At 41.5% G+C, this 12,739-nt stretch overlaps 1 protein-coding gene across 2 annotated transcripts in view; it reads right to left on the reverse strand.

The window, feature by feature from the left end:
* Positions 1–3,144: 3,144 nt before the first annotated feature.
* Positions 3,145–12,739, reverse strand: part of mvb12a (multivesicular body subunit 12A) — a 36,004-nt gene continuing 26,409 nt past the window's right edge. For both annotated transcript variants that reach the window (XM_063035758.1, XM_063035757.1), the window contains exons 9-10: positions 9,217–9,276; positions 3,145–4,240 (exon numbers count right to left, since the gene is read on the reverse strand). In XM_063035758.1, coding sequence (XP_062891828.1) covers positions 4,178–4,240; positions 9,217–9,276 — 123 coding nt within the window. In that variant the 3' untranslated portion in view covers positions 3,145–4,177. The remainder of the gene's footprint in view (positions 4,241–9,216; positions 9,277–12,739) is intronic.

Below are 12,739 nucleotides of genomic sequence, written 5' to 3' on the forward strand. Positions count from 1 at the left end.
CTATTACACTCCCTAGAGCCCTATCATTCATAGTATAAATCCAAAGTGGGTTCAATTTTTTTCCACATTTCAGTGGATCCATTAAGAAAAACTATGAGACAGTTTTGAATCCACCTAGCTAGTTGTCCTTGGATTCCAAACCCTCCAAAGCAGCCTCGCAATTGGGAATTTGTTGAAGGCCTTGCTAAAGGCCGAGTAGACAGCATTCAATGCCCTACCCTCGTGTACTTTTCTGGTTACCGCCCAAAAAAATCTCAGCGGCTATGAAACAGAATTTTCCTTACTGAAAGCCATGCTGACTTCTCATAATCAGATCCTGTTACTTAGACCTCCCTCCAGGAACTTGCACACTACTGATGTCAGACTGACTGGTCTATAGTTCCTCGGCTTGCCCTTCCTATCATCCTCAAACAGCAGAACAACATTAGCCATCTTTCACTCTTTGGAAACTACAGTGGCTGATAATGAAGCAAATATAACCACAAGGGCCTTCACAATTTCTTCTCTAGATTTCCAGAGTCCAAGAATGTACTGGCCACTGATTTATCCACTGCAATGCAGCATGAGGCTACAAATACCTCTTCCCTAGTAACATGAATGTCCTCTAAAACATCTCCACTTGTTACCTTTTGTGAAACCATTATTTTCAGCTCAGTAAACATGTAAGAAAAATGTTAAAAATCCTGCCCATAGGTGCTCCTGCTGATGTTTAAGGGGACATGCTCTTTCCTTGGCCACCCTTTTAATATAGCTGTATAACTTTTTTTTTCCTTAACCATACCTGCCAGATCTACATCATACCCTCTTTGCCCTGCTGAATTCTCTCGTGTATTCTTTAGCAAGGGATTTCATTAGTCCTTGCCTTCTAAACCCAAGATATTCTTTCTTTTTGATCAGAGTTTCAATATCTTGTCAGCCAAAGTTCCCTAAGCTTGCAATGTTCACCCTTCACCTCAACAGGAGCATGTTACCCCAGACTCTTAAGCCTTTCACATGCAATTTGTTCCTTTCTCTTCAAATAGGCTCACCTAATCTACGTTTGTACTTCTGTTAGATCCTGCCTTGTTTCCCTTGCTCTGTTTTAGGACTTCAACCTGTCCTATCCTTTTGCATCGCTGTCTTACAGCTAATGAGATTACGATCACTAGAGCTTAAGTACCTGTACTCCCTGACCGCCACCTCAGTGATTTGCTCTGCTTTGTTCCCTCAGGTCATCTAGTATTGCACCTTCACAAGTAGGGCCCTCTGTATATTGATTTAGGACAGATTTCACATATTCCACTCTGCCCAGGCCCTTAAAACGCTAGGTAGCACAATCCATACTGTGGAATTTTAAAAAATCCCACTAATACGATCCTATTTTTACAACTATGTGCAAGTTCTGTAGCCATCTGCTCCTCAAATTTTGACTATTGCTGGGTTTCTGACAGAGCACCACTAGAATGATCTGATTTCTAAGTTCCACCCATATGGCCTCACTAGATGATCCCAAAGTACTGCTCTTACACCCTGCCTTATCAAAAAGGCAATACCACCTCACTTAGTCACACCTGTAGCATCTACCTGGCATTTAGGATCAAAATGTATTGTTAATACTGATCATTGTCAGCTAGGCTTTGCCATCTTGCCAGGACTTGAAGATTACATTCCACCACACTAATTATAAGCAATTCATGAAAAAAATGTGTAAAATATGTTTAATGTTTTATGCATTGTTGTTTTGGATCTATACTGTCATGCTAAGTCCAAGATGAGAATAATTTGACCCAATTGTTTGATGTGAAGACCATCTATGTTGGGCACTATACCCAAAATATCATCATTATTAAGTCTCTTACTGGGCAGCAAAAGTTTATTTAGCTGGAGGGAGGGTTGGGAAGTACCTGGGTGCCAAAGTCAATAAACTGATGTCCAATTGCAGCATGACCTCATCTATATCACCTGTCTGCTCAAGAAAACCTATTTGCTTCACCTTGCTCTTGATAGAATGTCTTGGGATTCTTAATCTTTCTTGCCAGAGATATTTCATGACTTTTTATTGCCTTCCTAGTGTCCTTTAAATTCTTTCCCATATTATATTTCTCAAGGAGACTCATTCCATTTTCTCTATCTTCCACTGTTGCCTATACCTTCTATAAGCTTTTTACCTAACCATTCCTTAAATGTCCTTTGTCATTCATGGTTCCTAATCTTGCCATCACTGGAATCTGCTGGCCCTGAAGTCTTACCAACTCTCCTTTAAAATCCTTCCATTCGTCAGCTGTTGTTTTATCCGCAAGCACCTGCTCCCAATCTAGTTTTGCTGTATCCTCTTACGTTATTGAGATCACTTTTCTCCAATTCCATATGTTAACTTTTCCCCCCTTGACCACCTTAATGCTTATATAATTTATGGTCACTACTCCCACATTGTCCCTCACCAATAGTTGCATCTTTCCTGTTTTGTTTCATTTGATGCAGTACTGCTGTCTTTAGTAGGCTCTTGGATTCAAGGAAATCCTGCCCATTTATGCCCCTTGCATTAAGGCAATGGCAGTCAGAAGTGGAACCATTGTTCTCAGGTCTTTCTTCAATTTACCTACTATCTGCACACTAATGTTCGAGATGGTGGGGAACTTACGCCATTGTAGCAGTAGTTTGCTGACCTGCAGGATTTCCTGAAGCCTCACTAGGCACATTCACAGAATTGATACGGCTGTTTAATACTTTAGTTTCTTCACTGATGCTCTTCCCCTAACTTTTCTTAGTCATGTTTTCAGTTCTCATGCACTAGCCACACTGCAAAAGAGAAGCCACATATTTTAAGTTACCAGCAAGGAGCATCAGAGCCGAGTCAGCAAAGTCCTTCAACTAGTATCTAATCGGTTCATTAGCCAGGGGGCTAGAGTAGAAATGGCTTTTAGTTCCCTCCCTGACTGAATTGAGATTAATTGTCATATCTCCATTGTGTTCTGGTCAAGACAGATGACATGCAAAAAAAAAAGATTGGATCTTAATCCTAATCTGGATTTAGGAGGATTTTGTTAATGTTACTGTAAAATACAATCACTTGAAGGCTTTCTTCTCCATGCACAATTCACACTCACTGGTGAGGGACAATGTTGGCCAACTATACTTTGTATTGAATGATTGAAAGGAAAGAGAAAATTACACTGGGAGATTGCTTATTCTCTGCAATTTTAATATTTATTAAAAACCAGTTGCTGGAAACAAAGTTTAAAAGCAGACAGATCAATAATGTGGTATGATTTACAAATCAAAAGTTCAGCTTCAAAGACTTGAGTGTATTGTTACGTAGTTTACTCCAGTTGGTCTCATGAATATTTCCAACACTGAACCCAAACTGAGGGTTGGATAAACCTACTAATAACTACTAATTAAATAATGAAAACTCTTATAACTGACAGCAATATGTACTGCTATTACACCCTATCTTATCAAAAAGGTAATAACCCCTCCTTGTTTACTGTTGCACCCCTACCTGGAACTTAGGAACTTTAGTTCAAATTGAGAGCAGCAATGAATGGACAGGGGCAGCAACCATTCAGGGAAAACAGGCCTGCTGGAGATATCCTGTGCTGTGTATATGTAGAATCAATTCATAAGATGGGTGCTTTAGGGACACAGTCAAATGATCCTGTTTGTACAAATTGTTCTTCCCATTCACAAGGCTACTTTTCACCCTGCCTTACTACACCAGCCAGCTGGCAATGAAAGCAAAGCTCCAGCTACAACTGGCAACCAAACATTCCTCCTACCCCACTTCAAATATTGCACTACTCTGCAATTTTATCCCCCTCCCACCTAGACAACCCCAACTCCCTCACTTCAACTTTTCATTTGATCTCACATTCTTCTGTTGTATTGGTTATATAGAATACAGCTAAAACTATACCTACCCACTACATAATTGGCCCTACTTGATTACAGGACCTGTTTCAACAGCAATGTACAGATGGATAGGGCCTTGAATTCTTTCAACAAAAATACAACAGTGGCTGCAGAGGTTGTCTTGGATTGTGCGAGTGATCCTTGGTGTGATCTCATGAAAGTTTAGTTAAGTTTTGCAGTGACACCCAAGAACAATAGCAGGGATTTTATCTGAAGTCAGAGGTAAGACTTTGTGGTGAAGGAGGCTGCATCTTTGGGTTCTGTTGGACTTGCACCGAATCCTGAACTAGGAGGCCGTTGGCGGGATTCTGGCAGCTGCAGTCTTCTCTGTCATGAAGCTGTAGTTATACTAAAATGAAGGAAAAATATTTACATTAGATTAGAATTTTATTTAAATGAATCTAACCAGCTGGTTTACAAGTGGGACAAATACAGCAATCCTCTTTGTGAAGGAATGAGTGAAGATTGAATGAAGTTCTAATAGAAGAACCTTCTGATCATTACTGACACAGTCATCTGAGGAAACAAACCCACTGCTGAGAAAGAACACTAAGAACAAGATCTTTGACAAATTTTTTTCAAAGATTCTAGTCTCAAACAAGAGGCAGACAAAAATTGGGGAAGTTTCTGGCATAAGGACGTACAGTTATAAGGGTGGGTTGGAGAGTTTGTGATTGTCTGCTTTAAAGAGAGGGCAGAAGGAAAATTTTATCCAAGAATATAAAATGGTGAGGGGAGGGGGGCAATCAGTGTAACTAGATGGAATTAGTTCCCATTGGGGAGGGGAGCTCAAGGACTGGTAGTCACAGGTATAAAATAAAAGAGAAAAGAATGAGTGCCAACATAAAAGCTTTTTTAAGTAAAATGTAATTGGAATCTAGATACATTGCCTGCACATGTGGTGGAGATAGATTCCATTGTGGAACCTGCTTTAGTATATAATAGGAAGGGCCACTTGGTGGAACAAGAGTTATTCTGGTACAGACCTTACACAGACATGATGGGTCAAATGGCTTCCTTCTGTGACGTAACCTTTATTTTATCCACCGAGGCTCTCACAGAATCAACAGATGTGGTTCTACCAACCCACAACTCACCCTAAACCTTATAAATCTATTCTGATTAGCTCAAACAATAATGAGCAGATGGCAACTGAGTTGAGTCAACTGATACCGCTCAATTCAGATTCATTCACATAGTACCTTGGCACAATGTACCTACTTTAGACCCAAGTTCTAACAACATGATGTCACTCCCAGTTTACTCTTCACCTCAATATGTTTAATTCAGTTTTTCTCTCTCCACATTGTGCCCTGCTGAGCTTTCTCAGGATTCTCTTTTCCAGTAACTTATACAGTCAGAGTAAGAGGCACACAGCATGGAAACAGGCTCAACTCATCTATGCTGACCAAGATGTCCATCTAGGTTAATCCCATTTGCCTACATGTAACCCATGTTCCTATCCCTATGTCTTTTGAATGTTGTTATTGTCCCTGCCTCAACCAGTTCCTTCCATATACACGTGAAAATGTTTCCCCTCCACTCCAACTAAATTTCTCCATCTCACCTTAAACCTCTGGTTCTTGATTCCCCATCTCTGGGAAAAAGATTCTGTGCACTCATCTTTTTTATGCCTCTTGTGATTTGAAAAACCTCTATAAGATTACCCCTCAGTTTCCTAAGCTCCAAGGAATGATGTGTTACATTTCAGCTACATACGAGGAGGGATGGTGAAAACAACATTTAAGAAAAATTTAATCACCAAGGCACAGAAAGGTATAGAACTGATACAGTTAAATGGAATTAGTATAGATGGGTGCAGTGGTGGGCCAAAAGGCCTATTTCTGTGTTATACAACCCCATTGGCTTTGATCATTTAAAAATACCCCACATTTCTAATTTTTTTTCCTGCTGAAGCAGTGAGCAACCTTATATTCTTTCACATTACATTCATCTTCATTGTTTTCACTCAGTCACTTAGCTGGTCTATTTTCCCCAAAGCTTCATCAAATACTCCTTACAGCCAACAGCACGTACTGTTTTGTATTTATAAGAAGCTTCAACACATTACCTGTGGACCCCTCATCCACATCACTGATACAGATTGCAAATTGCTACAATGCAATCAAAGATCTCTTTACCACCCCACTTGTTACGTTTCCATCCAACCAAAAAAAATGACATTTTTCTTCCAATCTGCTGTGTGTTTAACTGATACTCAATCCATAACTTGTTCTAATACCAAGTGCCCTGATTTTAGTAATTGTGTGGTCTCTTAAAGGTCCAAATTCACCACATCTTCTGGTTGTCCCTGTTTATTCTACTACATACTTCAAACAGCTAACATAGTCCGTGTTAAATTTGCTTTTCCCTTTTGTAAATGCAAGCTAACTGCCCAATCCTATCATTTTCTCTACAATCAATGTCAAATTAACTGATGAGTAGTTTTAGGGAGACATTAGACACTGCAGATGCTGATGACTGGAGTGAAAAATAAGTTGCTGGAGGAATTCAACAGGTCAGGCAGCATATCTGGATCGACTGTTTTCCTTTGTACTCTGGTCTCCTTTCTTGAATACTGTTGTTAAATGTGCTACCTTCCAAGTTAACAGATGTCTCCTTTGTTGTACAGTGATGTTACGTTTGTCTCCACTGACTGGAAAATAACTTTTCCTGATTTTAGAGAAATATACATAATCCAAATAAACTCAAAGCAGATTCATAGCTAAACATGAGGAAATAGGTCACGTCAACAGTTTGAGAGACCTGCTCAAGAAAGTGATGGAAGTACAGTTGTGGACAGTATTTAAGAAGTATTTGTAGGGATATGTGAATCACCCAGGTATAGACGGCTATGGGCTAAGTGCTGGAAGATGGGATAGTATGGATGGGTGCCTGCTGGCCATCATGGATGGCCATCTTCCATGCTGTACACTGAAGTTTCATATGAAATTGGTTAATAATACTTAAAACTGATGATTATTTGGCCTAACTGTCCTGCAGTCCTCACTGCTTGCACCCAAGCCTCTTCATCACACACCCCTCAGCATATCCTTTTACTGTACTCCTTTCAAGTACATATTTGGCTTCCCTTTAAATACATCATCAAAGGGAAAGGGGTTAAGAAAGGAACCAAAAAGGTTGGAGGAACAACACCTTGTATTCCGTCTGGGTCACCTCCAACCTGATGGCATAAATATTGACTTCTCTAACTTCGGTTAATGCCCCACCTCCCTTTCATACCCCAATCCATTATTTATTTATTATTATATATTTTTTTCTCTCTCTTTTTCTCCCTCTGTCCCTCTCACTATACTCCTTGCCTATTCTCTGGGCTTCCCTCCTTCCCCTTTCCTTCTCCCTGGGCCTCCCGTCCCATGATCCTCTCGTATCCCTTTTGCCAATCACCTGTCCAGCTCTTAGCTCCATCCCTCCCCCTCCTGTCTTCTCCTATCATTTTGGATCTCCCCCTCCCCCTTCCCCTCCCACTCCCACTTTCAAACCTCTTACTAACTCTTCCTTCAGTTAGTCCTGACGAAGGGTCTCGGCCCGAAATGTCGACTGTACCTCTTCCTAGAGATGCTGCCTGGCCTGCTGCGTTCACCAGCAACTTTTATGTGTGTTGCTTGAACCAAAAAGAATCTGGTTTGTCATAATATGAGGGTTCTTTCTGTACTTTTGGACTTACAATACATTTGTTAAAAATAAGATCACGGAATGGTTGCAACCTAAAGGAAACTCATTAGTTCCACAACTTGGCTCCTTCTCCATAGACTTGCACAATTTTACAATATTCCTCGCTGAATATTCATCCAATTCAAAAAATCCAAGGAGTGGAAATACTCCATACATCTGCAAACAGTGCTTTCCTGATTAAAAACACATCCTAAATACATACACAATGCACTTCCTCATGTTACTCTATTTTCTCCCCCTTCATTTTTAGCTGTGACCTCTGGATATTAACCCCTTCACCAATTAGTACAGCTCCCTACCATCACTTTCTTCATTATTTTATAGACTTCAATAGATCTTCCCTAAAGACAATCTATCCTTATATATGCAGTCCGTCATCTAAATAACCACGCTTACAAATCTTTTCAACAACCTTCCTAATGTCTTCACATCCTTTCTATAACATGGTGATCAATTCTGAACACAATACTTTAGCGGAGGCTGGACAAATCTATATATGTCACTATTAATAAAGTACGGAGTTCTCTGTATCTTATTAACCAATTTCTCAACTTGCCCTGCCACTTGATTTCTACACCCAGACCTACAGGTTCCTCTGCTCCAGCAGCCCTTTTGGAATAGTATCAGTTATTCTATATTGCTTCATCCTTTCTACCAAATCGCATCACCCTACCATTTCCCTGTATTAATTACACTTGTTTAAAATTCATTTCAGAACATGAGAGTCACTGGAATGATTAGCATTCCTATCCCTAACTGCCTTCAAACTCGTGTTGAACCCCTGCAGTACAGTAAATATACTTCCATGTGTTATTAAGTTCCACATTTCCATAACTTAAAATTCAGCAGTGTTGAAGGAATAGCAAACATTTCTAGTTGGGAGAGTTACAGTAATGGACCTGCTTCTGCAAGTTTTTAAATTGTACCAATGTTCACGTTACTTGTGTATATGACAATAAGTTCAACTTTTGATGTGGGCATTGCTGGAGGGGCCTGGATGAGCAACAGCAGTGCATTTTGTACATTATACACATGCCAGCCAATGTGCCAATGGTATCTGAACACTTGTGCTGGAGGGTGGTGTGCCAACCAGGCAGGCCGCTTCATCTTGGATTGGGTTCCAATCCCAAGTGTTGTTGGATATGGCCAAAAGACAAGCATTCATTTTACCACTGCCTTCTGCTAAATGAGAAAACTCAGAAACTGGCTTTGTAGAAACGTGAAGAATGTGAAGATGAGGTGAAAATCAGGTAAAGCAAGAACTCAACAAAAACAGCTGCTGGAATCTAGTGCAAAAAGCAGACCGCAGGAGGAACTCAGTGAGTAAGGCAGAATTTCTGAAGGCAGGGGGTTGGTCAACATTTTGGACTGAAACACTACACTAAGACCAATACTTTCCATCTGACCCTGATGCATGGTTTCGACAATTCCTTCACAAGACCACTAAGTTCCAGCAGTTTAATTTTTGCTCAAAAGTCAAGGTAACAGAAATAAGTTGACTATTCAGTTTTAATCACTCATTTGCAAAATGACAAGAAGAAAATAGACCAAAACAAAAGACAAATGGTTTACGTGACCACTAAAAAACTGCATTATCAAATAAGACATGCACCAGTACATTACACTTACTTCGTTCTCTATTTCAGCACGGCTCTTAATCTGGACATTTGTAATGCTAGTATTGGGGACCTGCAGGAAAACATCAAATGTGAGCTACAGCACAACCCCAATGCATTGCAGCTACATAATTATTAGACCACAAACCGATATGCTGGTAAAGACTGCAATACGGCCTCAGTTTGTCCTGACAGTGTCAGGCTGATCACTGTACTTGTGAATGTTAAAATCAATCTAACTTCAACAATAGTGGCCACCAACTGAAAATGGCTATTAGTGAGAGTCTCAGCAGAAGATAAAAGATCTTTTGAAGATATAAAAAACAAACTGCAGTCTCTGGAGGAACTCAGCCCCAAAGGAGGGACGTAGACGGTTACTGTTTCGGCTGAGACCCTTCACATCAGACAGAGAGAGAGGAGAGAGAAAGGGGAATGGCCAGTTGGCATAGTCGGGTGAAGTACTGATAGGTAGGTGAGTAAACTAGACAAAGGATGAGTGGAGACAGAATCAGAATCAGGTTTATTATCACCAGCATGTGACGTGAAATTTGTTAACTTATCAGCAACAGTTCAATGCAATACATAATCTAGCAGAGAGAAAAAGATAATAAATAAATCAATTACAGTATATGTATATTGAATAGATTTTAAAATACATTCGAAAACAAACACTGTATATTAAAAAAAAGTGAGGTAGCGTCCAAAGATACAATGTCCATTTAAGGCAGAGGGGAAGAAGCTGTTCCTGAATCACTGAGTGTGTGCCTTCAGGCTTCTGTACCTCCTACCTGATGGTAACAGTGAGAAAAGGGCATTCCCTGGATGCTGGAGGTCCTTAATAATGGAAGCTGCCTTTCTGAGACACCGCTCCCCAAAGATGTCCTAGGTACTTTGTAGGCTGATACCCAAGATGGAGCTGACTAGATTTACAACCTTCTGCAGCTTCTTTCGGTCCTGTGCAGTAGCCCCTCCATACCAGACAGTGCTGCAGCCTGTCAGAATGCTCTCCATGGTACAACTATAGAAGTTTTTGAGTGTATTTGTTGACATGCCAAATCTCTTCAAACTCCTAATAAAGTATAGCCGCTGTCTTGCCTTCTTTATAACTACATCGATATGTTGAGACCAGGTTAGATCCTCAGAGATCTTGATACCCAGGAACTTGAAGCTGCTCGCTCTCTCCTCTTCTGATCTCTTTATGAGGATTGGTATGTGTTCCTTTGTCTTACTCTTCCCGAAGCCCACAATCAGCTTTCGTCTTACTGACGTTGAGTGCCAGGTTGTTGCTGCGGCACCACTCCACTAGTTGGCATATCTCAGTCCTGTACGTCCTCTCATCACCACCTGAGATTCTACCAACAATGGTTGTATCATCAGTAAATTTAGAGATGGTATTTAAGCTATGCCTAGCCACACAGTCATGTGTATATAGAGAGAGTAGAGCAGTGGGCTAAGCACACACCCCTGAGGTGTGCCAGTGTTGATCGTCAGCGAGGAGGATGTGTTATGATCAATCCACACAGATTGTGGTCTTCCAGTTAGGAAGTTGAGGATCCAAATGCAGAGGGAGGTACAGAGGCCCAGATTCTACAACTTCTCAATCAGGATTGTGGGAATGATGGTATCAAATGCTGAGCTAAAGTCGATGAACAGCATCCTGATGTAGGTGTTTGTGTTTTCCAGGTGCTCTAATGCTGTGTGGAGAGCTATTGAGATTGCGTGCCGTTGACCTATTGTGGCGATAGGCATATTGCAATGGGTCCAGATCCTTGCTGAGGCAGGAGTTCAGTCTAGTCATGACCAACCACTCAAAGCATTTCGTCATTGTCGATGTGGGTGCTACCGGGCGAAAGTCATTAACGCAACTCACATTATTCTGCTTAGGCACTGGTATAATTGTTGCCTTTTTGAAGCAAGGGGGAACTTCCGCCCACAGCAGTGAGAGGTTGAAAATGTCCTTGAGTACTCCCGCTAGTTGGTTGGCACAGGTTTTCAGAGCCTTGCCAGGTACTCCATCGGGACCTTCCGCCTTGTAGGGTTCACTCTCTTTAAAGACAGCCCAACATTGGCCTCTGAGACGGAGATCACGGATGTGGAAAAATAAAATGACAGTTGGAAGCTACAACATAATCAAATGTGCAATGTAAATAGGATTTAAAAAAAAACTAATATAGAGAATGTGAATGGCGAGTGGCTAGGATTATATGGTTATGGAAGATACAATGGATGGAAGAATTTGGAAAGGGGAACTGGGGGAATGGCTGGAGAGTCTGGGGAAAAGAAGGGGACGGAGAGATGCAAGGACTAAATATTCATGCCATTAGGCTGAAGAGTATTCAGGCAGAATATGAGATGCTACTCATCAAGTTCGTGTTTGGGCTCAATCTGTTAGTGGAGGAGGCTTGGGGGAAGAAAGGTCAGTGTGGGAGAATTAAAGCAACTACAAAGGGGAGCTCCAGATAACCATCACTGACAGAATTCAGGTGTTTGGTAAACCAATCACCTGCTCTGTGCTTCATCACACCGAGGTAAAAGAGGCCACATTGAGAGGACTGGATGCAGTAGAAGAGATCGAAGGGGATATATGTGAACCTCTGCCTCTCCTGATTGAGCTGCTTAGGTTACTGGAGGGAGGCAGTAGAGGGACAGATATTACACCAACAACAGTTGCAGGGGAAGGTGCCAGGGAGGGGATAGGGTCAGTGAGGAGGGATGAGTGAAACAGGGAGTCATGAGAGTGGCCCCTGCTGTGAAAGGAAAGGAAGAAAAGGTGTATCTTGTGGTGGGATCAAGGAGTAAATGGCGAATGGGGGGGGGGGGAATGGTCTACAGGATGTGGAGGGTGGACAGCAAGGACCAGGGGACCTTATCACTTTTCTTCTGGGGTGGAGGGGAGTAGAGGTAAGAGCAGAAGTGCAGAAAATAGAAGAGGCATGGATAAGGACTTGATTAACCACAGTAGAGGAAGAACAGCAGCTCCTAAAGAAGGAAGGCATGTAGGATGTTCTAGAATGAAAAGCCTCATCTTAAGCAGGAAGCACAACAGACTGTAATGGGGAGAATGGAATGAAGTGTGTGCAAGAGAGGGAATGCAAGCACTGTGTCAGTGGATTTGTAGTAGATGTATGGATAGTCCGTCACAGGTATTATTTGTGGGCAGGGTGGAAGTTGGTGGCAAGATTAATAAAGTTGACAAGTTCTACATGGGTGCAAGATGCAGCACCAATGCAGTCATCTATATAGCAGAGAAAGACGTGGGGTATGGTGCTAGTATCCGAGACTGCTCAGTGAAGCTGACAAAAAGACAGGCATTGCTGGGACCCATGCAAGGTTCCATGGTTACCCCTTTTATCTGGAGAAAGTAGCACGAATTTAAAGAGAAGTTATCGAGGGGAAGGACAAGTGCTCCAGGCAGCAGTAAGTGTTGTTAGAGGCGGTTGGTTGCATCATGTCCACGAAGAAACAATATTGAGGCTTTCCTAGTGGAGAAGAGGTGTACGGGGACAGATGAGATAAGGGAATTGGAAATGTTGACA

This window comes from Mobula hypostoma, chromosome 29 (genome assembly GCF_963921235.1).
Source record: "Mobula hypostoma chromosome 29, sMobHyp1.1, whole genome shotgun sequence".
In the NCBI taxonomy this organism is placed as follows: domain Eukaryota; kingdom Metazoa; phylum Chordata; class Chondrichthyes; order Myliobatiformes; family Myliobatidae; genus Mobula; species Mobula hypostoma.